Raw genomic sequence first — 22,476 nt, forward strand, 5'->3', positions numbered from 1 at the left:
TGGAGTGGAACTGCAAAAACATTTTTTTTTTCATGAGCTAAATCATGCTGGTGCGTTATATTGACATATTGTTTACATAATCTTTAGCACCTGATACATACGTTACAATGTGAAGACATGTAACAGTTGTTCAACAATTGAGTCAAATGACACACAATAAAGTTGTATAAATCACCTGAAATGACCAGTACATTTTATTTGTTGTGAACTTTATTTTGAAAAATCAAACAGACTGCTAAGATCATCAACATATATATTGATACACTGTTAACGGCCAGTAGTTTCTGTTCAGTTGGAATCGTGATTCTTTTACAACGTTTTGAAGTCTGCAGTTCATCCATGCAAACCTTGGGACAACAAAGATGACCAAATAAATGGAGACATTTCTCTAAGCCACTCTCTGTCAAGCATTCAAAAAGCCAATACTCTGAATTATCCTCCGGTGTATAAAAGAAAACATGTTTAAGAAGTCCTTGCTTTTAATTAAAAATAAGACAACTAAAAATAAAAAAAACTTTGGTCTAGTTCACTTCGATGCTTGTTACTTGCACAAGTCTCAATTCCACCACTAAAGATTAAAACTTCAACAACAAAAAATATCTAAAAACAAGTGAACCCTCTCTTCTAAGGAAGAATAATAATATCACTGGTTGTCGCAAAAGGAAACATAGCCCAGTGCTCACATCTAGTTAGACGCTACACAGATGCTGAACCGCCTCACATCACATGCGCTCCTCTTCCCACACACACAAACAGGACACACTGACCTTAAATACAGAGTTAATCAGAAGTGAATTGGAAAACAACTAAGACGTGTAGAGCATGTCGTGTAACAGCGATGATGTAGTACTGCCTTCATCCAAGCGCTGACTATAGACCCCCCCCCCACACACACACACAAAATAAGAGAGTTGTGAGCACATCACCGTGCCTCTCTCTGCACACTGAGACCTCTACTCTATAACTGCAGCTTGTGTGTGAGTTTAGCGGGCACTAAGAGCGTGCTAGCTTGGGTTCATGGGCCCTCAGTGTTCCCACAGCGTCCTTTACAGCATGGTAGATGATGTTCTTCACCTAGAGAACAGAGATCAAAATTCCCGTCAGAATTGCAATTGTACCACAATATGTTACCGATTGTTTTAGCTGATTGATCAATCGACTCAATCCTTCCTTCGTTCTCTCAAATAATTGGCCTATACTATAGTGGAGTCAGTTAAAAGTGCTCTACTTTTGACCAGAGTCAAAACTAGTGCACTACATAGTGAATAGGGTGCCATTTGGGAGGCGACCGAAGTGTACCTGCAGCTTGTCCTCGTGGTTGGAGTGTGTGGTGGATAGGTGTCTGAACTCCTGGGTCAGTCTGAAACAGTGCTTCACATGCTCAGGGGACACAAAGTCCTCTGCCACCTTTATACAGCTGTACAGGTTATGCACCTTGGGGGCACATGAGAGAGGAGAAAGAGGCGAGTGTGTGATTTGTCTGTTTGAGAGTGCGAGCTGGCGAGACAGAGAATGTGTGAATGAAAAGAAAAGCAAGAGTATAGACATCATATAGCTAAAAAGGGATAACATAAGGGTACGCTATGCCCCTATGTAACCATTAAACAACACAAAGAGTCTCATTCTAAACCTCGACTGGTACGTCCAGTGTTTCCCTAGTACCTGGTGGGGAGCCCCGGCGGGGATGAAGACAGCATCTCCCAGGAACTGTACGATGGCCCAACCCTGCACGCCGTACTCCTCGTACAGCCTCCTGCGCAGCACCCCGTCCAGGTACCAGCTCTGGTCATGGATAGGGTCGTGGTCCGGAGGGTTCTCCTGGCCCTGCTCCTCACCCACCTACCACAGCCAAAGGATAAGAAGATATGGTAAATCATAGTAACATGGTATGGTATATCAGAGAGACAATGTCTACATCCAAAATGGCACCCTAATATCTATATAGTGCATTACTTTTCATCAGAGCCCTATTGGCCCAAACGTAGCACACCTGTATAGGTAATAGGGTGCCATTTGAGACTGATTTTATCATGGGAACAGTAGAACTAAAGTCCAGCCACCATTTTAGATTCTTTCCTGAAATAATGCATTGAAAGAAAATTAATGTGCATATTGACATTTCAAGGAATGTGGTGATGGTGAACCCTGACCTTACGGAGCAGCTCCCGGATCTTCTCTGCATCCTTGGCGGCGTAGATGTGCCACAGTGCCCCGGGCTTCTCCTTGGCCTCGTACACCCTCCTCTTGGTCATCTCGTCTACGTCACCCTCCTCGATGGTGCTCATCACCTCTGCAGGACCACACAGAGAGAGAGACAGGGATGAGCAAACTCCAGCATCGGTCAGTCACTGACAGAGTCCATGTTCAAAGGGAATGATGTAGGAAAGAAGAAGTGCAACACTAAACATCACAAAGCACAGAAGTACCGCACACCTTCACATCCTACAGTTGTAGACACAGGAGGGAAAACACTACAGTCCTTCTAATCTATACAAGTGCTCATTCACTACGTCGGAATCACGAGGCGCCATCTCAAACGACACCCTTTACCTATTCCCCTATGCAGTACACCATCTTCTGACCATAACCTTGTAGCCCCTAGTCAAAAGTAGCACACTACAGGAGGAACAGGAGGAATAGGGTGTCATTTGAGACACAAGCCTAGGTGAAGTGCTGATTCATCATCAGTCATCCACAATCAGAGGGGCGCTCGGCTGGCAGGGGGAAATGGAATCTCCCTGTTATGACATCATTGTTGACCAGTGGCAGCTCTGGGTTCAACCACAACACAGAGGTTCCAAATGGCACCCTATTCCTTCTGCAATACACTACTTTTGTCAAAATGGGTACCATTTGGGATGCAATCAGAGTTGCTCATCATTTACTAATCAAGCAAACATTTAGGTGGCTAGTGATAAACAGGACTAAACAACTAACGGAGCTACATGTTTTATTCAAATTCCAGTCAATTGGACAAATTATCCAGATTGCCATAGATCAAGTTGCCTGCGTGGAAGAGAGAGTGTGTGAGTGAGTGTGTTCAATTGCTCTGACTTTGATCTCGGTTAGGTATAGAGTCCGGTACAGCTACATATGCTTGTCATGGTGATGTGTGTTTATTTTATAATCTCTCCCCCCGCATCTCTCCTCTAGGAAGAGATATCAGTCAGGGGGGAATGTGACTCCAAAAGATGGGCAGCTAGCAAGTTGCTGCTCTTTTCTCTCCTTGAGAGTCAGTGAACCTGTGCAAGGATACAGACAGTACCTACACCTTCATACATCTGGCCTTCCCCAACAGTCAAGGCCAGAACACCAGTTGTCCCAGATAACAGAAGATGAAATGCAAGGAAAGACTTACTAACATCTAACAGCATAAAAGTTGTGTTAAAAGGTTTTTAAAAAACAGAATTTGGCTGACTGACTATCAGAGCATTACTGAAGGTCAGCTCTACACTGGAGGGAAGACCGCAGGCAGACTCCACTCAGACCACAAATAAACCACAAACAGACAGATGAGCCACAGTAGTGTTCTGGCCCCAACCGCACAGGGAGAGGACATGAGGATGGGGTAGTGGGAGAAAGAGAGAAGGGAGAAGTTAGTCAAGAAAAAAAGGCATGCTAAGGAGGTGATGTTATAAAAATACACAGACCTTTACATCCAGCGATATCCGTCTCTGTGAATGAGAAATTTGACCACAATCAACACGTGAGACCCATTAAAGGGCCTTACCAGGGTCCTGTCCATTGATGCAAAGGGAGGGGGGCTGGGTTAGCCTCGTTGGGCTTGTTTCACCAGAGTAGGACAGAAAACAGCATTTCTTACCTTTTTTCAAAAATTTTTAAATGGGTCTCTACTAAGGTGCAGGTGCCTTAATATGCATGTATGATGTGTATGTCGTTGTTCCTCATCTAGTCCTTCTATTCATTAATGATGCTAGTGTTGAAATAACAATGTCCCAAGTTGGGATGAATAAAGTGGGAAACCTAGGAAAGTCTATTGGAGTGACTGAAGACAGGTTCAAATGTAACATTTACACCATTATTCTGTCTCAAAGCTGAGGAATGGCTTCCTGTCCTTAGTTTCCAGAAACTGGAAATGCTGAATGGGACATTAGTGGGCGTTTGATCTTTGTGTGAACCTATCGACTTTCCTATAGGAAAATTTGGAGCGCCTTTCAAATCCAATTGTACATGAGCGGGCCATTTCGGAGCCCATGTGGTTAACAGTTAACATGTTTTTTTGAAAGATTTTGCAATGTTTTTTAAAATTTTATATATACTCTTTAGACCAGGGTTCTCCTCCTTCTGTCCTCGGCACCCAAAGAGGTGCATGTTTTGGTTTTTGCCCTAGCACGGCACAGCCAATTCAAATAATCAACTAATCATCAAGCTTTGATAATTTAAATCCGCTGTGTAGTGTTAGGGCAAAAACCTAAAACATGCACCCCTTGGGGTCCCGAGGTCAGAGTTTGGGAAATGCTGCTTTAGATGTGGTCCTTCTGTAGCTCAGTTGGTAGAGCATGGCGCTTGTAACGCCAGGGTAGTGGGTTCGATCCCCGGGACCACCCATACGTAGAATGTATGCACACATGACTGTAAGTCGCTTTGGATAAAAGCGTCTGCTAAATGGCATATATTATATTATTATTATATTATATTAGATGTAAGGTGTTTTAACCTGTCATAATAAAAACTGCTGAAAAAATACCGTGCAGCAGTCAATGGAATTGAAAACATGTCTGTTCAAGGACAAAGATCCAAGGACCATCTTTTATTTACCTCACAAAAAAACTATGCATCTTTTATGAGTGTTGCTGGAGGAAAGTGGTAATGTCAGTGTGCGTAGTGCATTACTGAAACATACCACTCAGTGCTAAATGGACACTTGTAATTGCTACCATGCCAATACACACTTGTGCTAATTGCTAGTCGTGCTGAAGGTTACATTGTTTGGTGCAGGGGTGTCAAACTCAATTACCGCACGGGCCATATTGACAAAAAAGTCAAGGAATTCGCGGGCCCAGACCATCAACTGCATACAACTGCGACCCAAACTGGCAATTGTTTTATTTTTAAAATATACCCTTTTATAATGACCACTTAACTTACATAGGATGCTGTATAACATTTTAACAAATAAAACTAAAGAAACCATATTTGTCTAACCTTTGCTGCTATGCTTGCAGATATGCATAATATGCTGCGACCCTAACCAAAACGTTTTTTTTAAAACTGCAAATAACAAAAGGTCGGTTCACTAGGTTGTTGTAACATTTACACTTAAAACACGTTTTAAATGTTTCGCGCTGCATGGATCACCAGTGCGGTTGATAGCGGCATTGCTGTATATTGCACATGAAATGTATTGCAGGCTACTGCTCAAATGTTGCTGTAATAGGCCTACATGTTTCCACTTTGCATGGTGTTTTGTTGCAAGTTTGTTGGTTATTCATTTTCAAGCTTTAAAAAAAACAAAGCCGGGCTACATTTTAGTAGCCTGGGACTTTTGGCATGTATGTGTCTGTGTACTTTCCCTCCCCTACACGCTATGAATGAGACATGTAAAGCAGCGCAATTGACGTTGAACACACCGATGAGTGCAAGTCAGACTGTGTAATTTCATTAAGTAGATGACTCAACTGTTGATTAATTTATAGGCCTTGTGTCCTTTAGTACAAATTTATATTAGCATGTTAATCCTTTACCTTATAATTTTGACAACAAAAATGACATTTCCTGTAGTACAGCAATGACCCGTTGGAACCGAAACTTGGTATCAACATTTAGCCTCCAACATTTTTTTATTTTCGGTCATTGCCATTAAGGAAAACAGTTGGGCTGCTGCAAATGTAATATGATACAGCGCACTGGCTGGCTCGTGGGTGGATGTGTGTGGCAATGCACTGCCAATGGCCGTGCTTGCTGAGACTTGTAGTGCAGCGCGGACGGAATGTAAACGGGCCAAAATTAATTAAAAACCCAAATCATTGTGCGTGCCGGATTGAAATGTGTCACGTTTGACACGTGGTTGAGTGGGATGTACATCAACGCTGGAATGAGTCAGCTGTGCGAGTCAGTGTTGCTGTGAGTGTGTGTGTGTGTATTAAGTTCTGCTTCACTGTGCGAGAGTGTGTGTCGGTCCTACTCACCCTTGACGTGTTCCCCCTCTCCCTCGGGAATGCCCACGTACACCATGACGTTGACGGCATCAGACACGTCCAGATGCAGGTTGGTAGTGCCAACACTCCGGTCTTCGGTCTCGATCAGACCTGAGAGTGGGAGGGACGGAGAGAGAGATGGAAGGTGTGAGAGAAAGGGGGGGGTGAAAAAGGTGTAATAGAAGGAAGCGTGGAAAGTATCAAGAGGGAAGAGGTGTAAAAAGAGAATATAAAACGAGGAAATAGAAACAGAGATCAGAGACTGATATCCCTTTAAAAGAGTAAATGGGCTCATTACTAATCTTGCATATTCTCCGTCTCTCTCACCGTAGGCATTGTACATCTTAGGCCCCAGGTCTGGCCTGACAAAGAAGTTGGGCAGGCGGGAGGCCAGGTTCAGACGGCCGTCTCGCTTCGTGTACTCTGGGAGAGGCAGGTTCTCCATCAGATCATCAAAGCGTGTAGGCATCATGTCTCTAAAGTCTTCTCCGGGAGGCCAGTCCTTCAGCTTCAGAACCATGGGCTGACCATCACTACCCTTCAGACGCTCTGGGGAGAGAGAGATAAGGCGAGATGGATGAATGAATAAATGGATGAATGAATAAATGGATGAATGAACGAACGGCTGAATGAACGATCCCGTTACTTACTGGAGATGACCTGGAAGCCGTCCCAGAAGTCACGGACCTTGACGTCAGAAATGATGGCACAGTTCCGACAGTTGACCAGGTCAACATCCTGGTCCCCAAACTCCTCACTGAAGGCCTCAGGTCGCCACAGACCCCCCTTCAGACGCTTATGGATACCAGACACCAGCACCGGCTGGAGAGAGGAAGGAAAGAGTTCAAACAGAATCATCATCACTTCACCTCTCACATTACACATTTCAGTCTTCCAAACTTCATCCCCAAATACTCTGTCCATTTCCATCTTCCACACCACCATTTTACTCACACCGCCTTAGAACTACTCTTGGTGAGCACATATTTTTTTCTGTATTTAAAAAAAGTATTTATCGCCTTTCTACCCCACAGAGAGGTCTCTCTCACCTGGCCCTGTTTCCAGCACTCTCTAAAGATCTTCCAGTTGTTGGTGTTGGAGGGATCCTGCAGGCAGAGCAGGCGTCCGTCACAGAGCCAGGAGTGGGAGGTGTGGGGGTCCAGCACGCTGAGGCCCATCACCCCGTCCCTGCGGCCCACCCCGCCCAGCTCGCTGCCCCCCTCGCCCGTACGACGGCCTTCCGCCTTCTTGGTCTCCACCACCGAGGCGATGATATGGTCCAGGAAGTTAGGCAGGCTGCCCTTCATCTTGTCCCCCTGAGAGAGGGAGGAGGGGTTAGATCTGCAGTCTAGGGCTCTGATCAAAAGCAGTGCACTATATAGGGAACGGTGTCATTTGGGAGACAACCTAGAACTTGTGTAGAATCTAAGAATTCTGGAATGGTCCCCTGTAATGTAATGACATAATGACATATGTAGGCATTATGGAAGGATCCATATCTGGGCACTATGACATTATACATTTGAGCATTCTGAAATTATCAGAATTCACCTAGCAAACTGAGGAAAGCTGAAAGACACTCACAGCGGCTGAGGTGGAGAATACTGAGGGGAAGGGTATTCCAGTGTCTCCGGGGGCCTGGGGGAGCCTCCCGGGGCCAGAGTTGAGCAGGTCTCGGAGGCTAGAGCCCTCTGGTTTGGGCTGGGTGTTGCTGGAGCCAAGCAGCAGGCTGTTGAACAGTTTAGGACTGGAGGAGGAAGAGGAGGAGGACGAAGGCTTGGACAGGGCGCTGAACGAGTCAAGTCCGAAGGGAGAACGCGTGTCCCGGCCCATCGCCGAGCGCAGCAACCCAGAGTCTAGAGGTGTGGAGAGGAGACGATGGTTAGAGATGGTCAAATCTAAACACATGTACGATACATTTAGAGAGTATCATTGAGAATATGAGTTAGGATTGAGACAAGATGAAGTGAAAGAGACCTTTAGTCCTCACCTTTAGTGTCCTCCACCTTGGCTTTCTGAGTGGCCAGGTCTGCCAGCCAGTGCAGGGCGGTGGAGTTGCCCTCACCTGTGGAAGGGCGGGGGTCCTTGGAGGTGGTGGTATGGGCAGAGTTAGGGGGGGCACTGGTACTGTTGGTGGAGTTAGTATCAACCCCTCCTCCTGCCGCCTCGGATGACGTTGTGCTGGATGTAGGCTGCGTTTTGACCACTGTTGTCTCCCCCCCCTCGGGTTTAGGAGTGGTTGAACCCGCTGGGCCCCCACCACCCGTGATTGGTCCACTACCACTGCTCCCTATGCTGGAGGACACTGCAGACTGCTGGGACAACAATAGGGAACATTTTACGGCATTCTAATGAAGCCCTTGACAAGCAATATGTAAAACCATATGTGGATGATAGAAATGTAAAATATTGATCTTGGTTTGACATTTTTTTTAAAGGGGTGGTGCAGTACCTGTGAGATGCCGTTGGGGGCACTATGGCGCACTAGGGGCCTGTGGTGCCGGCTGGTGCAGGGGCAGTTTGCCTTGATGCCCCATTTGCCCCGGGCTGAGTGCACCATATCCCCTATGTTATAGAGAGCTGAGGGAGAGAGACTGAAATGTCAAAATGGGACAACTCTTATGGAAATACACAACATAATAATTGGATGGTATAGTTAGGGCTGGGAGTTTGTCCAGACCATGTGACATGAGCAGGAAAGACTCCAGGCCCCAGTTCTAGGCCCAATCCTATATGAGGATTTGATTGGTATAAGGAATGTGGTGAAACTTCTACTTAGCCTATCAGAGGGCAAGGTGGAGCTGTTACCATATTGCTTACAACTGTCAAATCCTCTCTGACATCCACAAGTGCTTAGGGGTCCATTTGGGCCCTAGGCTTCTACAGGTATCCTGCTCCATGTTACCTGTTCCAGGTATGATCTGTGTGGGCATGAGGCTCTGGGGCTCGTGTCTCTGGCCTTTGACACACTTCAACCAGGAGAACACCTCGTCATCAGGCCCCTCGTCCACCTCTGAGAGACAAAAACAGGAAGGGTCATTTATAAGGGGCTCTGCACTGCAGCTGACCCATTGCTTCCAGCCACTCTGGGTATACAGTGGGGGTTGGGTTGTTCATAAATACAAAAATGTCCATTCCCTGTAAATGAATGGACAATAAAGTACATCTTATACCGATTCTTTCTTAACAATTTAACAGCAGCTATATCTTTACTACTTCAAAACCAAAACAAACATCACTGAAAGACCACTCAATGTTACGCCAGCCCGTCCCTGTGGGTTGAGTCTATGGTGGCAAAATTCCGGTAACTTCCCCCAACGTTCCCCAGTATTTCAGAAATCCTAGTTGGACTATTCTCAGTTTTGCTGCTTATTCCCTTGGAATTCCAGGAATCTTCCATCCAGCATATCTGGAAAACCTGAGAATTTCGGGAAAGTGACCGGAATTTTTCCAACCTAGTTGAATCTCACACATTCTGTATGTTCTCTGGATTCTATGACTCTCACCCTCCAGAGGGCGGTTCCTCCGTTGCCGGTAGCAGTCCAGACACACCCCGAAGCCACACTTCCTGCAGACCCAGTGGATGTTGAAGAGAGTGGTCTCACACACATCACACATCTCCCTGACGCCGCGCACCGCCCGCTTCCACGCCACTTTCTCTGTAAGACACAGACAGATTGGGCCCGGGTCAAAATTATTGCACTATTAAGGGAACAGATTGCCATTTTGGACGCAGACTAAGAGCACTCACGGTGAGGCTCGACCATCATCATGGCCTCCTTCTCAGACATGACGAGCTGACAGAACTGGTCTCCCACGTTGGCCAGGATGTACTTTGAGGTGTCCAGGTCCAAGCCCTCCTGTACGGACGGCGAGGGAAGCCACAGCCCCATGGCCATGGCATCGCTCTGCTGGGGGCTCAGGAAGCCCTCCACACGCAGGATGCCCTTACGCGTGAACGCCAGCCTGGTTAGGAGGCAAAGATCAGAGGTTGGAGGACAGAGTAGTGGAGGACGCATATAAGAGTAGAACATGTTGGATTCTAATTGAGGTTGATGAAATGACCAATATTTGTCTTGGCATTCCTTGTATAAGAGGATACACACCATCGCCATTTCTCGCACACACACAGTGCTTGGACACGCACACACGCGGGAAAACACACAGTCTTTGGTACACAGACGGTACCTGCGAAAGTGGAAGAAGCGGCAGGCCACGTTGGGGTCGTCGTCATCAGGCTCCTGCTCCCGGTACTTCCTGTAGCGCTCCATGCGACACTCGCGACACTTGTGGAGGTGGGGCGCCACGTTGATACAGGAGCCGTCCTGCAGGAACGACTCTCCTGATTGCTTCAGACGACGCACCTTAGTCACGTCCTTCAGCACTGACTGGCCCACTGGAGAAAAAGGAAAGACCGAAGAGTTATAATTAGGATATGAAGCGATACAAAACAACGCAATGACAACCTATTCATCAAAGAGTGTAGGAAAGGATAATGGAATCTTTAGGGAAGAGTTGGTCAGCAACTTTTCTTTACCATCAATCTTGCTAATTTATCATGACCCTGACCACAATCTAACTTGCCTCAACATTGACGAATAAAATGTTATGAATGATTGGGAAACCCATTGACGTACTGTAGGAATACTTTATTATCAGAGCCCTATCCCGAGGCTCCAGGTCTTACCTTTGAAGGGCTTGTTGCGTGGCCGGCTCTTGGCTACCCCGGGGCCTTTACCCTTCTGCAGTAGCATGGCTCCCTCCTTGACGGGCCCCGGGAGGCCCCCAGGGACCTGCCCTCTCTCCAGCCCCTCCTCAGTCTCACTCAGGTCTGACAGGTCGCTGTTATCGCTGGAGTCAGAGTCACGTTTCGATACCTGACCTCGCTCCTCCAGGGCAAACTTCTGGGCCTGGCCCTGGTCAAATGGCATGGGCGCATCCTCACCACTCCCCCCAGGGACAGCGCTCCCAAACATGGGGTAGCCAGAGGTGGAGCTGGGCCGGTCATCCAGAGACCCACACTCAGCTGAGGAGCCCTGTTCCCCTGTGGAGGCGCCCTCCCTGGGCTTGGAGGGGGCATCAGACTGGGGCCTCTGTATGAAGGCAGGTCCTGGGGCTGTGGAGGAAGAACTGGAGGCAGCGGCACCTGAGAGGGAGGCGAAGGGGGAAGACAGGATGCCCTTGGGCGGCTCGGACATTGTAAATAGGTTGGGTTTGCTCTCCGAGGCGGTGGCAGGGCCCAGGGTCTCAGGCTCCAGGGGGGATGGTTTGCCGCTAAAGGGGCTGTGGGAGAGCTTCTCACCATAGGCCAGGAAGGGGTTGGAAGGCTCCTTGGAACCCTGGAGGAACAGGTTCTGGTGGCTGTCTGTCTTGGTGCTGAAGCCACCCACCGCGCCACCGTTAGTGCCACTCCTGTTAGCACCACCCAGAGATCCAGAAGCCGGAGCCAGGGGGGTGCCGATCGCAGCCATTCCCAGAACAGAGCTCCTCATCCCCCCAGAGCCGCCGCTGAAGGAAGACGAGGGCTTGTCCCCTCCGAAAGGCTTGTTGAGCACTCCGTTGCCTGCCGGCTGGGTCTCAGGCACTTTGGACTGCTCTTTGAGATGAGCTGTAGCTGAGCCAAACAGGCCAGTTGAAGCGGGGGCTAGAACAGTCTTTTTGAGTCCCTCTGTGGAGGCGGAGGGCTTGAACAGGCTAGGAGGCTCCTTACTCAAGCTCTCTGACACTGCTGTGAAGTAGTTGGTGTCTTTAGCCTGGCTCTGACCCAGGCCTGAAGTCTGGTTCTGATTAGAACCACCAGGGTTCTGGCCAGTCTTCTGACTCATACACTGGAAGAATAAGTTCTGGTCTTGCTGCTGCGGTTGGGCTTCGTTGTTCTTGGCGCCTCTGAAGGAAAAGCCGAAGGGTCCGGGGGTGTCCTGGGAGACTGACGCTGTGTTGGAGGAACCGTTGGTCTGGGAGCTTACCTCTCCGAACACAGAAGCACCAGCAGGCTTGGACTGAGGCAGCCGGAACCCAGCCGCAGCCAGGATGGGCTTAGAGCCCTAAAGAAGCAGGATAAGGAAATAGCATATTAGTGAAAACAATTATAGTTAGTAATTACAGTGTTACTACAAGTAAAGTCATGTTAAGTGTAAAGTCACGTTAAGTGTTACTAATTCACCTCCGTCTGGTTGGGTGGTCCTGTCCAGGCGGTTAGTTTGGGGCTGAAGCACAGGGGGGCAGCGAGGGCCACGCTGGGGGCACTGCCCTGCGATGGGGACGAGATGGTCACTGGGCCGGGGGACACCAGGGCAGCAGTCTTGGGGTAGGTAGACTGGGATGGCTCCTCGCTCTCTGGGGTCAGGGCTACTGGGGAAGGCTTGGAGGCCGGAGCTCCAGGGACCAGGCTGGGCATCTGGCCCAGAGAGGGGAAGGAAGTGTTGGAGAATGGGGAGGGGGCTGGTTTGAGGGGGGGTGGGGTGGGGGTGACTGTAGTGGTCGAGTCAGCAGACCCCTGTCTGTCCTGTATGGAGAGGGAGCGTCCGTTTTCCTTGGGGTACCGCGGCAGAGCTTTTGATTGGTCCATGTGGGAGGAAATGCTGTTCGGGGTGGCGTGACCTTGTGTGACTTCAGAGGAACTGCTGTTATTGTTGATAGTGCTGTTCACTCTGCCTCCTCCACCCACTCCGTCTTCTCCTCCGGTTGCTACCTCCTCACCCCACGTCACCATCCCCTTGGTGGAGCCGCTCCCGTTCTGTCCCTCCGCTGCTCCCTCTCCCGCCCCCTTAAAACGCTTCAGAGTCACGTCCTCCTCGCCTTCCGACGATGTCCTCCGTCTACGGCCGCTCTCGCCCTTCACGCCATCGCTCTCCTTCCTCCGCCGAGCATTCCTCCCATTCTGACCGCGGAGAGGAAGGAGCCATGTAAAAAGGATGAGGAAAATGCAAACTCAAACAAGTCGACCAACAAAAGCACAAGTATTTTGGGGAAAAAAGCAAGGGAGGGAGGAATAGGAGTGCATACTTTATCCAACTTACCTCATCAAAGTGATCTTCAGCTAGTATTACATGCATTACCCGAGGATCCACCACCTGGGTCTCCTCTCCCTAGAACACAATAATAACACTTAGCTAACAGCTGTCAATACCTCCGCCATATTACCTAACATCTAAAAAGGTACTACGAAAGGCACATCCAGGCAGTGTGTGTGTGTGTGTGTGTGTGTGTGTGTGTGTGTGTGTGTGTGTGTGTGTGTGTGTGTGTGTGTGTGTGTGTGTGTGTGTGTGTGTGTGTGTGTGTGTGTGTGTGTGTGTGTGTGTGTGTGTGTGTGTGTACCTGGTCCATGGTAATCTCCATGATGTGCGAGTTGGGATCGTGCCGAGAGACCAGGCCCAGGGCCCAATGCTCGTCAAACTCACACTGGTAAACCTGAACCCTCCTGCCCTGGATTGTGTAGGAGCCTGGAGAGACAACACAACCAACAGGACAGTGCTCAAAGACCCGTGGAGTAGCGCACAGTAAGAGAGAAGAGATGACGGTAAGAGAAGAGGTTTGAGAAGGCCAGTATTGAGAACTGCAGTGTCGGAAAACATGGGTGAGCAATGAAAAGGCAGGAGGAAAGTCAAAGTACACAGCACAATAGGTTTCCATTCATTCCAGAGATAAGTCTAACAAAAACTCACCCTTCCTGAGGATCTCCTGCAGCTCAAAGTCACTGTGCCAGCTGGACACCGCAGCCTGCAGAGATGGCTGCTCCAGCAGGAGAGAGTGTCCCACGTCTTTCTCTACCTACAGAGCAAGACAAAATTCACAGAGTGATACCACACATACACGCTTCAAATGAAAGTTGACACACACAACCTTGAGTAAACCCACCTCAAATCTCTGGAGTGAATTCCCGTCAGGGAGGAAGTCGAGGGTTCGGTTCCCGAAGAATTCCACAGGGACCAGGGAACCCAACCCCACACGGTCCACTAGAGACCGGAACGCCTAGTGGGCGAAGAGGAACATTGTTAGGAAAAGAACCACTAACTCTGAACGATATTATGTAGGCGAGCATTCCCATCTTTTTTATTATCCCCCGCCCCACCTTTATTTAACTAGGCAAGTCAGTTAATAACAAATACTAGTCCAGCGCTCTAACCACTAGGCTACTCTGCCGCCCTGTGAATTGGTGGAGTGGCTGGAGAATGACCTCTAATCTTATCCTCTGGCAAAGCATAATATATGCCATTTAGCAGACGCTTTTATCCAAAGCGACTTACAGTCATGTGTGCATACATTCTACGTATGGGTGGTCCCGGGGATCGAACCCACTACCCTGGCGTTACAAGCGCCATGCTCTACCAACTGAGCTACAGAAGGACCACAATGAGGGAGCCCGTTGAGCTGTTTTTCTACTGAGAGGAGCAACAGGTTGCTGCGTGTGTTCTTCTTATGTAACGCTAACAGGTCCTCCAGACATCCCTTGCTGGGACAATTGCATTTCCACAAGCTGGCCTGGCCTCACTTCAAGATGCAGGTGTGCCTTAGGGAGTGAGAGGAGAATCACATACATCATACATGCACCCTCTGAACTAACCTTAAAAGGAGAGTGTAGTACCTATTTCTCCATGCCAGACACGCATAATAGTAACTTAAGAGCACCCCAAGAAAACATCCATCGTTATAATACTATGATGTTCTAAAAGTTAGGTTTGAGGTTCTCCAAATCAGCTCTTACTTCGGGAAACAATGCCACTTCGGAACCAATGTATATTAGTTAATATATAGCACCAACTACATAAATATCTGTTATGGTCCATTATTTGCTACCAGGACTTTAACCCCATTTTACAGCCCATGACCTAATAGTCTCCCCCAATAGATGTGTTTGTAGGTGACCTCCCAGCATGCTGTTGGCAACTGGTTCAGATTAATTGCTTAGCTGTGGTTCCATGTATTTTAACTATCCCAGAGCTAGCACACCTGATTACATTTGACAACAAATCATCAAGTCCTTCAATTGATGAATCAGGGGAGGTAGTTCAGGGCTACAACAAAATTGTGAAACGTCTGCAGGGTCAGAGAGGAGAGGATTGTAAACCCCTGGCGTGGCTCAGTGTTACAGTCCAAACATTATTTGGTAAACCCTAAGCCAGAGGTGGCTACTCACCAGGGCAGGCCAGGCTGTCCCAGGGGCTCCTCCAGCTGCAGGGTGGTTCTGGTTGGGGTCGCTGCTGCGGTTAGCCCAGACGATGGAAGACTCGACCAGTACAGCTCTCACCTCCTCCCCGTACACCTGTACCCAGGACCGCCTGCGCCACGCACAGTCCTCGAACTCCACGAACACCTGCAGGACAGGGGGGGGGTGGAAGAGCGGTGCCATTTATGTAAAACTAGCTATATTAACTTAGGCTCAGTGTCATGTTCGGAGTATATTTTCAAAAGAACAGAGGTAAGACAAAACACTGACAAAATTGGACTGATGGGAGAAGAGCAGCCACGGACAGAGTCAGCAGGACAGGCCTTGTTAGGATCATACACAGTCAGCAGAGCCCGGGCAGCACTAATGACTCAAACACAGCACGTCTACTCCTCAAAGTCTGGGCAAGGCGCCATCTCTCTCGGGAAGAGCAGTCAATTATTAGAAATAGGCAAGACAATTCAAAAACGGTCTCACTTTCTCATTGTCAATAAGTAGCCTAGTGCGACATTATTGATGAGTATGGTTAAATTCACACAATGCGAATGTGAATAGTCAGACTAATATAGTTTGATTTAAACATTTAGATGCTTTGCAAGAACAATTCTCTAATAATCCTGTTTACATGGACACACCTGAAATCAAATCAAAGTGTATTGGTTGCGTATAGCGGCGTTACAGCAGTGCAGCGAAATGCTTGTTACTAGCACCTGACAATGCAGTCAAGTCAAACAATGTAAATGTAAAGAAAAATATTGTAAAAAACAAAAACGGCAAGTAATCAAGAATGAACAACCCAAATAGCACTGTAGCAGTATCAAGATGCAACCTATATATAGTGCATTTGGAAAGTATTCCGGCCCCCGACTCTTTCCACATTTTGTAACATTAGAGCCTTATTCTAAAAATGGATTGAATTGTCCCCCCCCCCCCCCCCCCTCGTCTACACACAATACTCCCATAATGACAAAGCAAAAACGGGGGTTTAGACATTTTTGCAAATTTATACAGAACCAGTCAAAAGTTGACACAGAGCCTCCCAGGTGGCGCAGTGGTCTACGGCGCTGCATCGCAGTGCTAGCTGTGCCACCAGAGACTCTGCGTTTGAGCCCAGGCTCTGTCACAGCCAGCCACAACCGGGAGGTCCACGGGGCAATGCACAATTGGCCTAGCGTCGTCCGGGTTAGGGAGGGTTTGGTCAGTAGGGATATCCCTGTCTCATCGCGCACCAGCAACTCCTGTGGTGGGCCGGGCGCAGTGCACACTAACCAGGTCACCAGGTGCACGGTGTTTCCTCAAAAACATTGGTGCGGCTGGCTTCCGGGTTGGATGCGCGCTGTGTTAAAGAAGCAGTGCGGGTTGGTTGGGTTTCGGAGAACGCATGGCCTTCGACCTTCGTCTCTCCCGAGCCATACGGGAGTTGTAGCGATGAGACAAGATAGTAACTTGGGGGGTGGTCAAATGTATTTTAAAAAATAAGTTAGAAAAATTTAGTTTTGACACAGCAAGTCAGCAAGTTTCTTTATTTGTACTATTTTCTACAGTGTAGAATAGTGAAGACATCAACACCACGAAATAACACATTTGGAATCATGTAGTAACCAACAACTAAAAAAGGTTAACAAATCTAAATATATTTTAGATTCTTCAAAAGTAGCCACCCTTTGCCTTCATGACAGCTTTGCACACAACTGGCATTCTCTCAACCAGCTTCAGGAGGAATGCTTTTCCAACATTCTTGAAGGAGTTCCCACATATGCTAAGCACTTGTTGGCTGCATTTCCTTCACTCTGCGGTCCAACTCATCCCAAACCATCTTGGGTTGAGGTCAGGTGATTGTGGAGCCCAGGTCATATGATAAAGCAATCCATCACTCCTTGGTCAAATCAGAACATACACACCCTGAAGGTTGGTTTAGGGTCATTGTTCCGTCTCAAAACAAATGATAGTTCCACTAAGCCCAAACCAGATGGGATGTTGTATCGCTGCAGAATGCTGTGGTAGCCATGCTGGTTAAGTGTGCCTTGAATTCTAAATAAATCCCAAAGTGTCACCAACAAAGCACCATCACACTTCCATGCTTCCGGGTGGGAACCACACATGCGGAGATCATCCGTTCACCTACTCTGCATCTCACAAAGACACTGCGGTTGGAACCAAAAATCTCAAATTTGGACACAGACCAAAGGACAGATTTCCACCGGCCTAACGTCCATCGCTTGAGCCAAGAAACACGAGCAAGTCTCTTCTTATTGCTGCCCTTTAGTAGTGGTTTCTTTACAGCAATTTGACCCTAAAGGCTTGATTCACGCAGTCTCCTCTGAACAGTTGATGTTGAGATGTGTCTGTTACTTGAACTATGTGAAGCATTTATTTTGGCTGCAATGTTTGGTACAGTTAACCAATGAACTTATCCTCTGCAGAAGAGGTAACTCTGGGTCTTCCTTTCCTGTGGCGGTTCTCATGAGAGCCAGTTTCATCATAGCCCTTGATGGTTTTTGCGACTGCACTTGAAGACACTTTCAAAGTCCTTGGCATTTTCCAGATTGACTGACCTTCATATTGTAAAGTAATGAAGGACTGTCATCTCTCTTTGCTTATTTTAGCTGTTCTTGCCATAATATGAACTTGGTCTTTTACCAAATAGGGCTATCTTCTGTATACCACCCCCACCATGTCACAACACAACTGATTGGATCAAAAGCATTATTAAGGAAAGAAATTCCACAAATTAACAAGGCACACCTGTTAATTGAGATTTCAGGTGACTACCTAAAAGCAAGTTGAGAGAATGCCAAGAGTGTGCAAAGCGGCCATCAAGGCAAAGGGTGGCTACTTTGAAGAATCTCAAACAAATCCAAATGTAACACTTTTTTGGTTACTACATGATTCCATTTGTGTTATTTCATAGTTGATGTCTTCACTAGTATTGTACAAATTTAGAAAATAGTCCAAATAAAAACCCTGGAATGAGTTGGTGTCCAAACTTGTGACTGGTACTGCAGATGCTCTCAAGCTCGGTCAGGTGGGATGTGGAGCGTCGCTGCACAGCTATTTTCAGGTCTCTCCAGAGATGTTAGATCGGGTTCCCGTCCGGGCTTTGGCTGGGCCACTCAAGGACATTCAGAGACTTGTCCTGAAGCCAAGACAACGCAGGAGTGGCTATGTGCTTAGGGTCGTTGTCCTGTTGGAAGGTGAAGCTTCGCCCCCCAGTCGGCGGTCCTGAGCGCTCTGGAGCATGTTTTCATCAAGGATCTCTCTGCACTTTGCTCCGTTCACCTAAGTGCGGCAGAGATGGTTGTCCATCTGGAAGGTTCCTGGAAGGACAAAAGGCCCTTCTCCCCCGATTGCTCAGTTTGGCCGGGCAGCCAGCTCTATCTAGGAAGAGTCTTAGTGGTTCCAAATCACTAACACTCCAGAACTGTGCCTCGACACAATCCTATCTCGGAGCTCTACGGACAATTCCTTCAACCCCATTGCTTGATTTTTGCTCTGACATGCACTGCCAACTGTAGGATGTTATATAGGCAGGTATGTGCCTTGCCAAACCAAACCATGTTTGGCAAGGCAGGTGTGTGCCTTGCCAAACCATGTCCAATCAATTGAATTTACCACAGAAGGACTCCAATGAAGTTGTAGAAATATCTCAAGGATGATCAACAGGATGCACCTGAGCTCAAATTCAAGTCTCATAGCAAAGGGTCTGAATAGTTAGGCAAATAAGGCATTTTTGTTTATATTTTATTTCTAAAAACCTGTTTTCACTTAGTCATTATGGGGCATTGTGTGTAGATTGATGAGCAAATAATTTTATTAACAAAACGTGAAAAAAAGTCGAGGGATCTGAATACTTTCCGACTGAACTGTGTATGTACACAAGACAAACTAAAAAATGATATGTACACCAGTAGATACAATGGGACAAAAAAAGTATTTAGTCAGCCACCAATTGTGCAAGTTCTCCCCCTGAAGATGAGGCCTGTAATTTTCATCATAGGTACACTTCAACTATGCCAGACAAAATGAGGGGGGAAAAAACAAATTTTAAATCACATTGTAGGATTTTTAGTTAATGTACTTGTAAATTATGGTGGAAAATAAGTATTTGGTCAACTCAAATCAAATTTTATTTGTCACATACACATGGTTAGCAGATGTTAATGCGAGTGTAGCGAAATGCTTGTGCTTCTAGTTCCGACAATGCAGCGATAACCAACAAGTAATCTAACTAACAATTCCAAAACTACTGTCTTATACACAGTGTAAGGGGAAGAATATGTACATTAGGATATATGAATGAGTGATGGTACAGAGCAGCATACAGTAAATGGTATCGAGTACAGTATATACATATGAGATGAGTATGTAGACAAAGTAAACAAAGTGGCATAGTTAGTGGCTAGTGATACATGTATTACATAAGGATGCAGTCGATGATATAGAGTACAGTATATACGTATGCATATTAGATGAATAATGTAGGGTAAGTAACATTATATAAGGTAGCATTGTTTAAAGTGGCTAGTGATATATTTACATCATTTCCCATTATTAAAGTGGCTGGAGTTGGGTCAGTGTCAATGACAGTGTGTTGGCAGCAGCCACTCAATGTTAGTGGTGGCTGTTTAACAGTCTGATGGCCTTGAGATAGAAGCTGTTTTTCAGTCTCTCGGTCCCAGCTTTGATGCACATGTACTGACCTCGCCTTCTGGATGATAGCGGGGTGAACAGGCAGTAGCTCGGGTGGTAGATGTCCTTGATGATCTTTATGGCCTTCCTGTAACATCGGGTGGTGTAGGTGTCCTGGAGGGCAGGTAGTTTTCCCCCGGTGATGCATTGTGCAGACCTCACTACCCTCTGGAGAGCCTTACGGTTGAGGGTGGAGCAGTTGCCGTACCAGGCGGTGATACAGCCCGACAGGATGCTCTCGATTGTGCATCTGTAGAAGTTTGTGAGTGCTTTTGGTGACAAGCCAAATTTCTTCAGCCTCCTGAGGTTGAAGAGGCGCTGCTGCGCCTTCTTCACGATGCTGTCAGTGTGAGTGGACCAATTCCGTTTGTCTGTGATGTGTATGCCGAGGAACTTAAAACTAGCTACCCTCTCCACTACTGTTCCATCGATGTGGATAGGGGGGTGTTCCCTCTGCTGTTTCCTGAAGTCCACAATCATCTCCTTAGTTTTGTTGACGTTGAGTGTGAGGTTATTTTCCTGACACCACACTCCGAGGGCCCTCACCTCCTCCCTGTAGGCAGTCTCGTAGTTGTTGGTAATCAAGCCTACCACTGTTGTGTCATCCGCAAACTTGATGGTTGAGTTGGAGGCGTGCGTGGCCACGCAGTCGTGGGTGAACAGGGAGTACAGGAGAGGGCTCAGAACGCACCCTTTTGGGGCCCCCGTGTTGAGGATCAGCGGGGAGGAGATGTTGCCTACCCTCACCACCTGGGGGCGGCCCGTCAGGAAGTCCAGTACCCAGTTGCACAGGGCGGGGTCGAGACCCAAAGTCTCGAGCTTGATGACGAGCTTGGAGGGTACTATGGTGTTGAATGCCGAGCTGTAGTCGATGAACAGCATTCTCACATAGGTATTCCTCTTGTCCAGGTGGGTTAGGGCAGTGTGCAGTGTGGTTGAGATTGCATCGTCTGTGGACCTATTTGGGCGGTAAGCAAATTGGAGTGGGTCTAGGGTGTAAGGTAGGGTGGAGGTGATATGGTCCTTGACTAGTCTCTCAAAGCACTTCATGATGACGGAAGTGAGTGCTACGGGGCGGTAGTCGTTTAGCTCAGTTACCTTAGCTTTCTTGGGAACAGGAACAATGGTGGCCCTCTTGAAGCATGTGGGAACAGCAGACTGGTATAGGGATTGATTGAATATGTCCGTAAACACACCGGCCAGCTGGTCTGCGCATGCTCTGAGGGCACGGCTGGGGATGCAGTCTGGGCCTGCAGCCTTGCGAGGGTTAACACGTTTAAATGTCTTACTCACCTCGGCTGCAGTGAAGGAGAGACCGCATGTTTTCGTTGCAGGCCGTGTCAGTGGCACTGTATTGTCCTCAAAGCGGGCAAAAAAGTTATTTAGTCTGCCTGGGAGCAAGACATCCTGGTCCGTGACTGGGCTGGTTTTCTTCTTGTAGTCCGTGATTGACTGTAGACCCCGCCACATGCCTCTTGTGTCTGAGCCGTTGAATTGAGATTCTACTTTGTCTCTGTACTGACGCTTAGCTTGTTTAATAGCCTTGCGGAGGGAATAGCTGCACTGTTTGTATTCGGTCATGTTGCCAGACACCTTGCCCTGATTAAAAAGCAGTGGTTCGCGCTTTCAGTTTCACGCGAATGCTGCCATCATTCCACGGTTTCTGGTTATGGAATGTTTTTATCGTTGCTATGGGAACGACATCTTCAACGCACGTTCTAATGAACTCGCACACCGAAACAGCGTATTCGTCAATATTTTTATCTGACGCAATACGAAACATGTCCCAGTCCACGTGATGGAAGCAGTTTTGGAGTGTGGAATCAGCTTGGTCGGACCAGCGTTGGACAGACCTCAGCGTGGGAGCCTCTTGTTTAAGTTTCTGTCTGTAGGCAGGGATCAACAAAATGGAGTCGTGGTCAGCTTTTCCGAAAGGGGGGCGGGGCAGGGCCTTATATGCGTCGCGGAAGTTAGAGTAACAATGATCCAAGGTTTTACCACCCCTGGTTGCGCAATCGATATGCTGATAAAATTTAGGGAGTCTTGTTTTCAGATTAGCTTTGTTAAAATCCCCAGCTACAATGAATGCAGCCTCCAGATAAATGGTTTCCAGTTTGCAAAGAGTTAAATAAAGTTTGTTCAGAGCCATCGATGTGTCTGCTTGGGGGGGAATATATACGGCTGTGATTATAATCGAAGAGAATTCTCTTGGTAGATAATGGGGTCTACATTTGATTGTGAGGAATTCTAAATCAGGTGAACAGAAGGATTTGAGTTCCTGTATGTTTCTTTCATCACACCATGTCTCGTTAGTCATGAGGCATACGCCCCCTCCACTCTTTTTACCAGAAAGATGTTTGTTTGTCGGCGCGATGCGTGGAGAAACCCGCTGGCTGCACCGCCCCGGATAGCGTCTTCCTAGTGAGCCATGTTTCTGTGAAGCAGAGAACGTTGCAGTCTCTG

The 22,476-nt window shown here is 47.6% G+C and overlaps 1 protein-coding gene across 3 annotated transcripts in view; it reads right to left on the reverse strand.

Moving 5' to 3' along the window:
* Positions 1-192: 192 nt before the first annotated feature.
* The window catches only part of LOC123993233 (lysine-specific demethylase 3B-like), a 28,388-nt gene continuing 6,104 nt past the window's right edge, over positions 193-22,476 (reverse strand). The window contains exons 2-24 of one of the 3 annotated variants that reach the window (XM_046295143.1): positions 15,295-15,471; positions 14,016-14,129; positions 13,823-13,928; positions 13,476-13,600; positions 13,178-13,246; positions 12,322-13,038; positions 10,846-12,202; positions 10,347-10,554; positions 9,910-10,124; positions 9,665-9,817; positions 9,064-9,171; positions 8,611-8,738; positions 8,149-8,470; positions 7,743-8,014; positions 7,208-7,474; positions 6,809-6,980; positions 6,486-6,707; positions 6,150-6,269; positions 3,651-3,674; positions 2,151-2,290; positions 1,663-1,839; positions 1,300-1,434; positions 193-1,074 (exon numbers count right to left, since the gene is read on the reverse strand). In XM_046295143.1, the coding sequence (XP_046151099.1) occupies positions 994-1,074; positions 1,300-1,434; positions 1,663-1,839; positions 2,151-2,290; positions 3,651-3,674; positions 6,150-6,269; positions 6,486-6,707; positions 6,809-6,980; positions 7,208-7,474; positions 7,743-8,014; positions 8,149-8,470; positions 8,611-8,738; positions 9,064-9,171; positions 9,665-9,817; positions 9,910-10,124; positions 10,347-10,554; positions 10,846-12,202; positions 12,322-13,038; positions 13,178-13,246; positions 13,476-13,600; positions 13,823-13,928; positions 14,016-14,129; positions 15,295-15,471 (5,409 nt within the window). In that variant the 3' untranslated portion in view covers positions 193-993. Of the gene's footprint in view, positions 1,075-1,299; positions 1,435-1,662; positions 1,840-2,150; positions 2,291-3,650; positions 3,675-6,149; positions 6,270-6,485; positions 6,708-6,808; positions 6,981-7,207; positions 7,475-7,742; positions 8,015-8,148; positions 8,474-8,610; positions 8,739-9,063; positions 9,172-9,664; positions 9,818-9,909; positions 10,125-10,346; positions 10,555-10,845; positions 12,203-12,321; positions 13,039-13,177; positions 13,247-13,475; positions 13,601-13,822; positions 13,929-14,015; positions 14,130-15,294; positions 15,472-22,476 lie in introns of all 3 variants that reach the window. The other 2 variants (XM_046295141.1, XM_046295144.1) reach the window with 2 other exon arrangements.

Source organism: Oncorhynchus gorbuscha, linkage group LG13, assembly GCF_021184085.1.
Source record: "Oncorhynchus gorbuscha isolate QuinsamMale2020 ecotype Even-year linkage group LG13, OgorEven_v1.0, whole genome shotgun sequence".
In the NCBI taxonomy this organism is placed as follows: domain Eukaryota; kingdom Metazoa; phylum Chordata; class Actinopteri; order Salmoniformes; family Salmonidae; genus Oncorhynchus; species Oncorhynchus gorbuscha.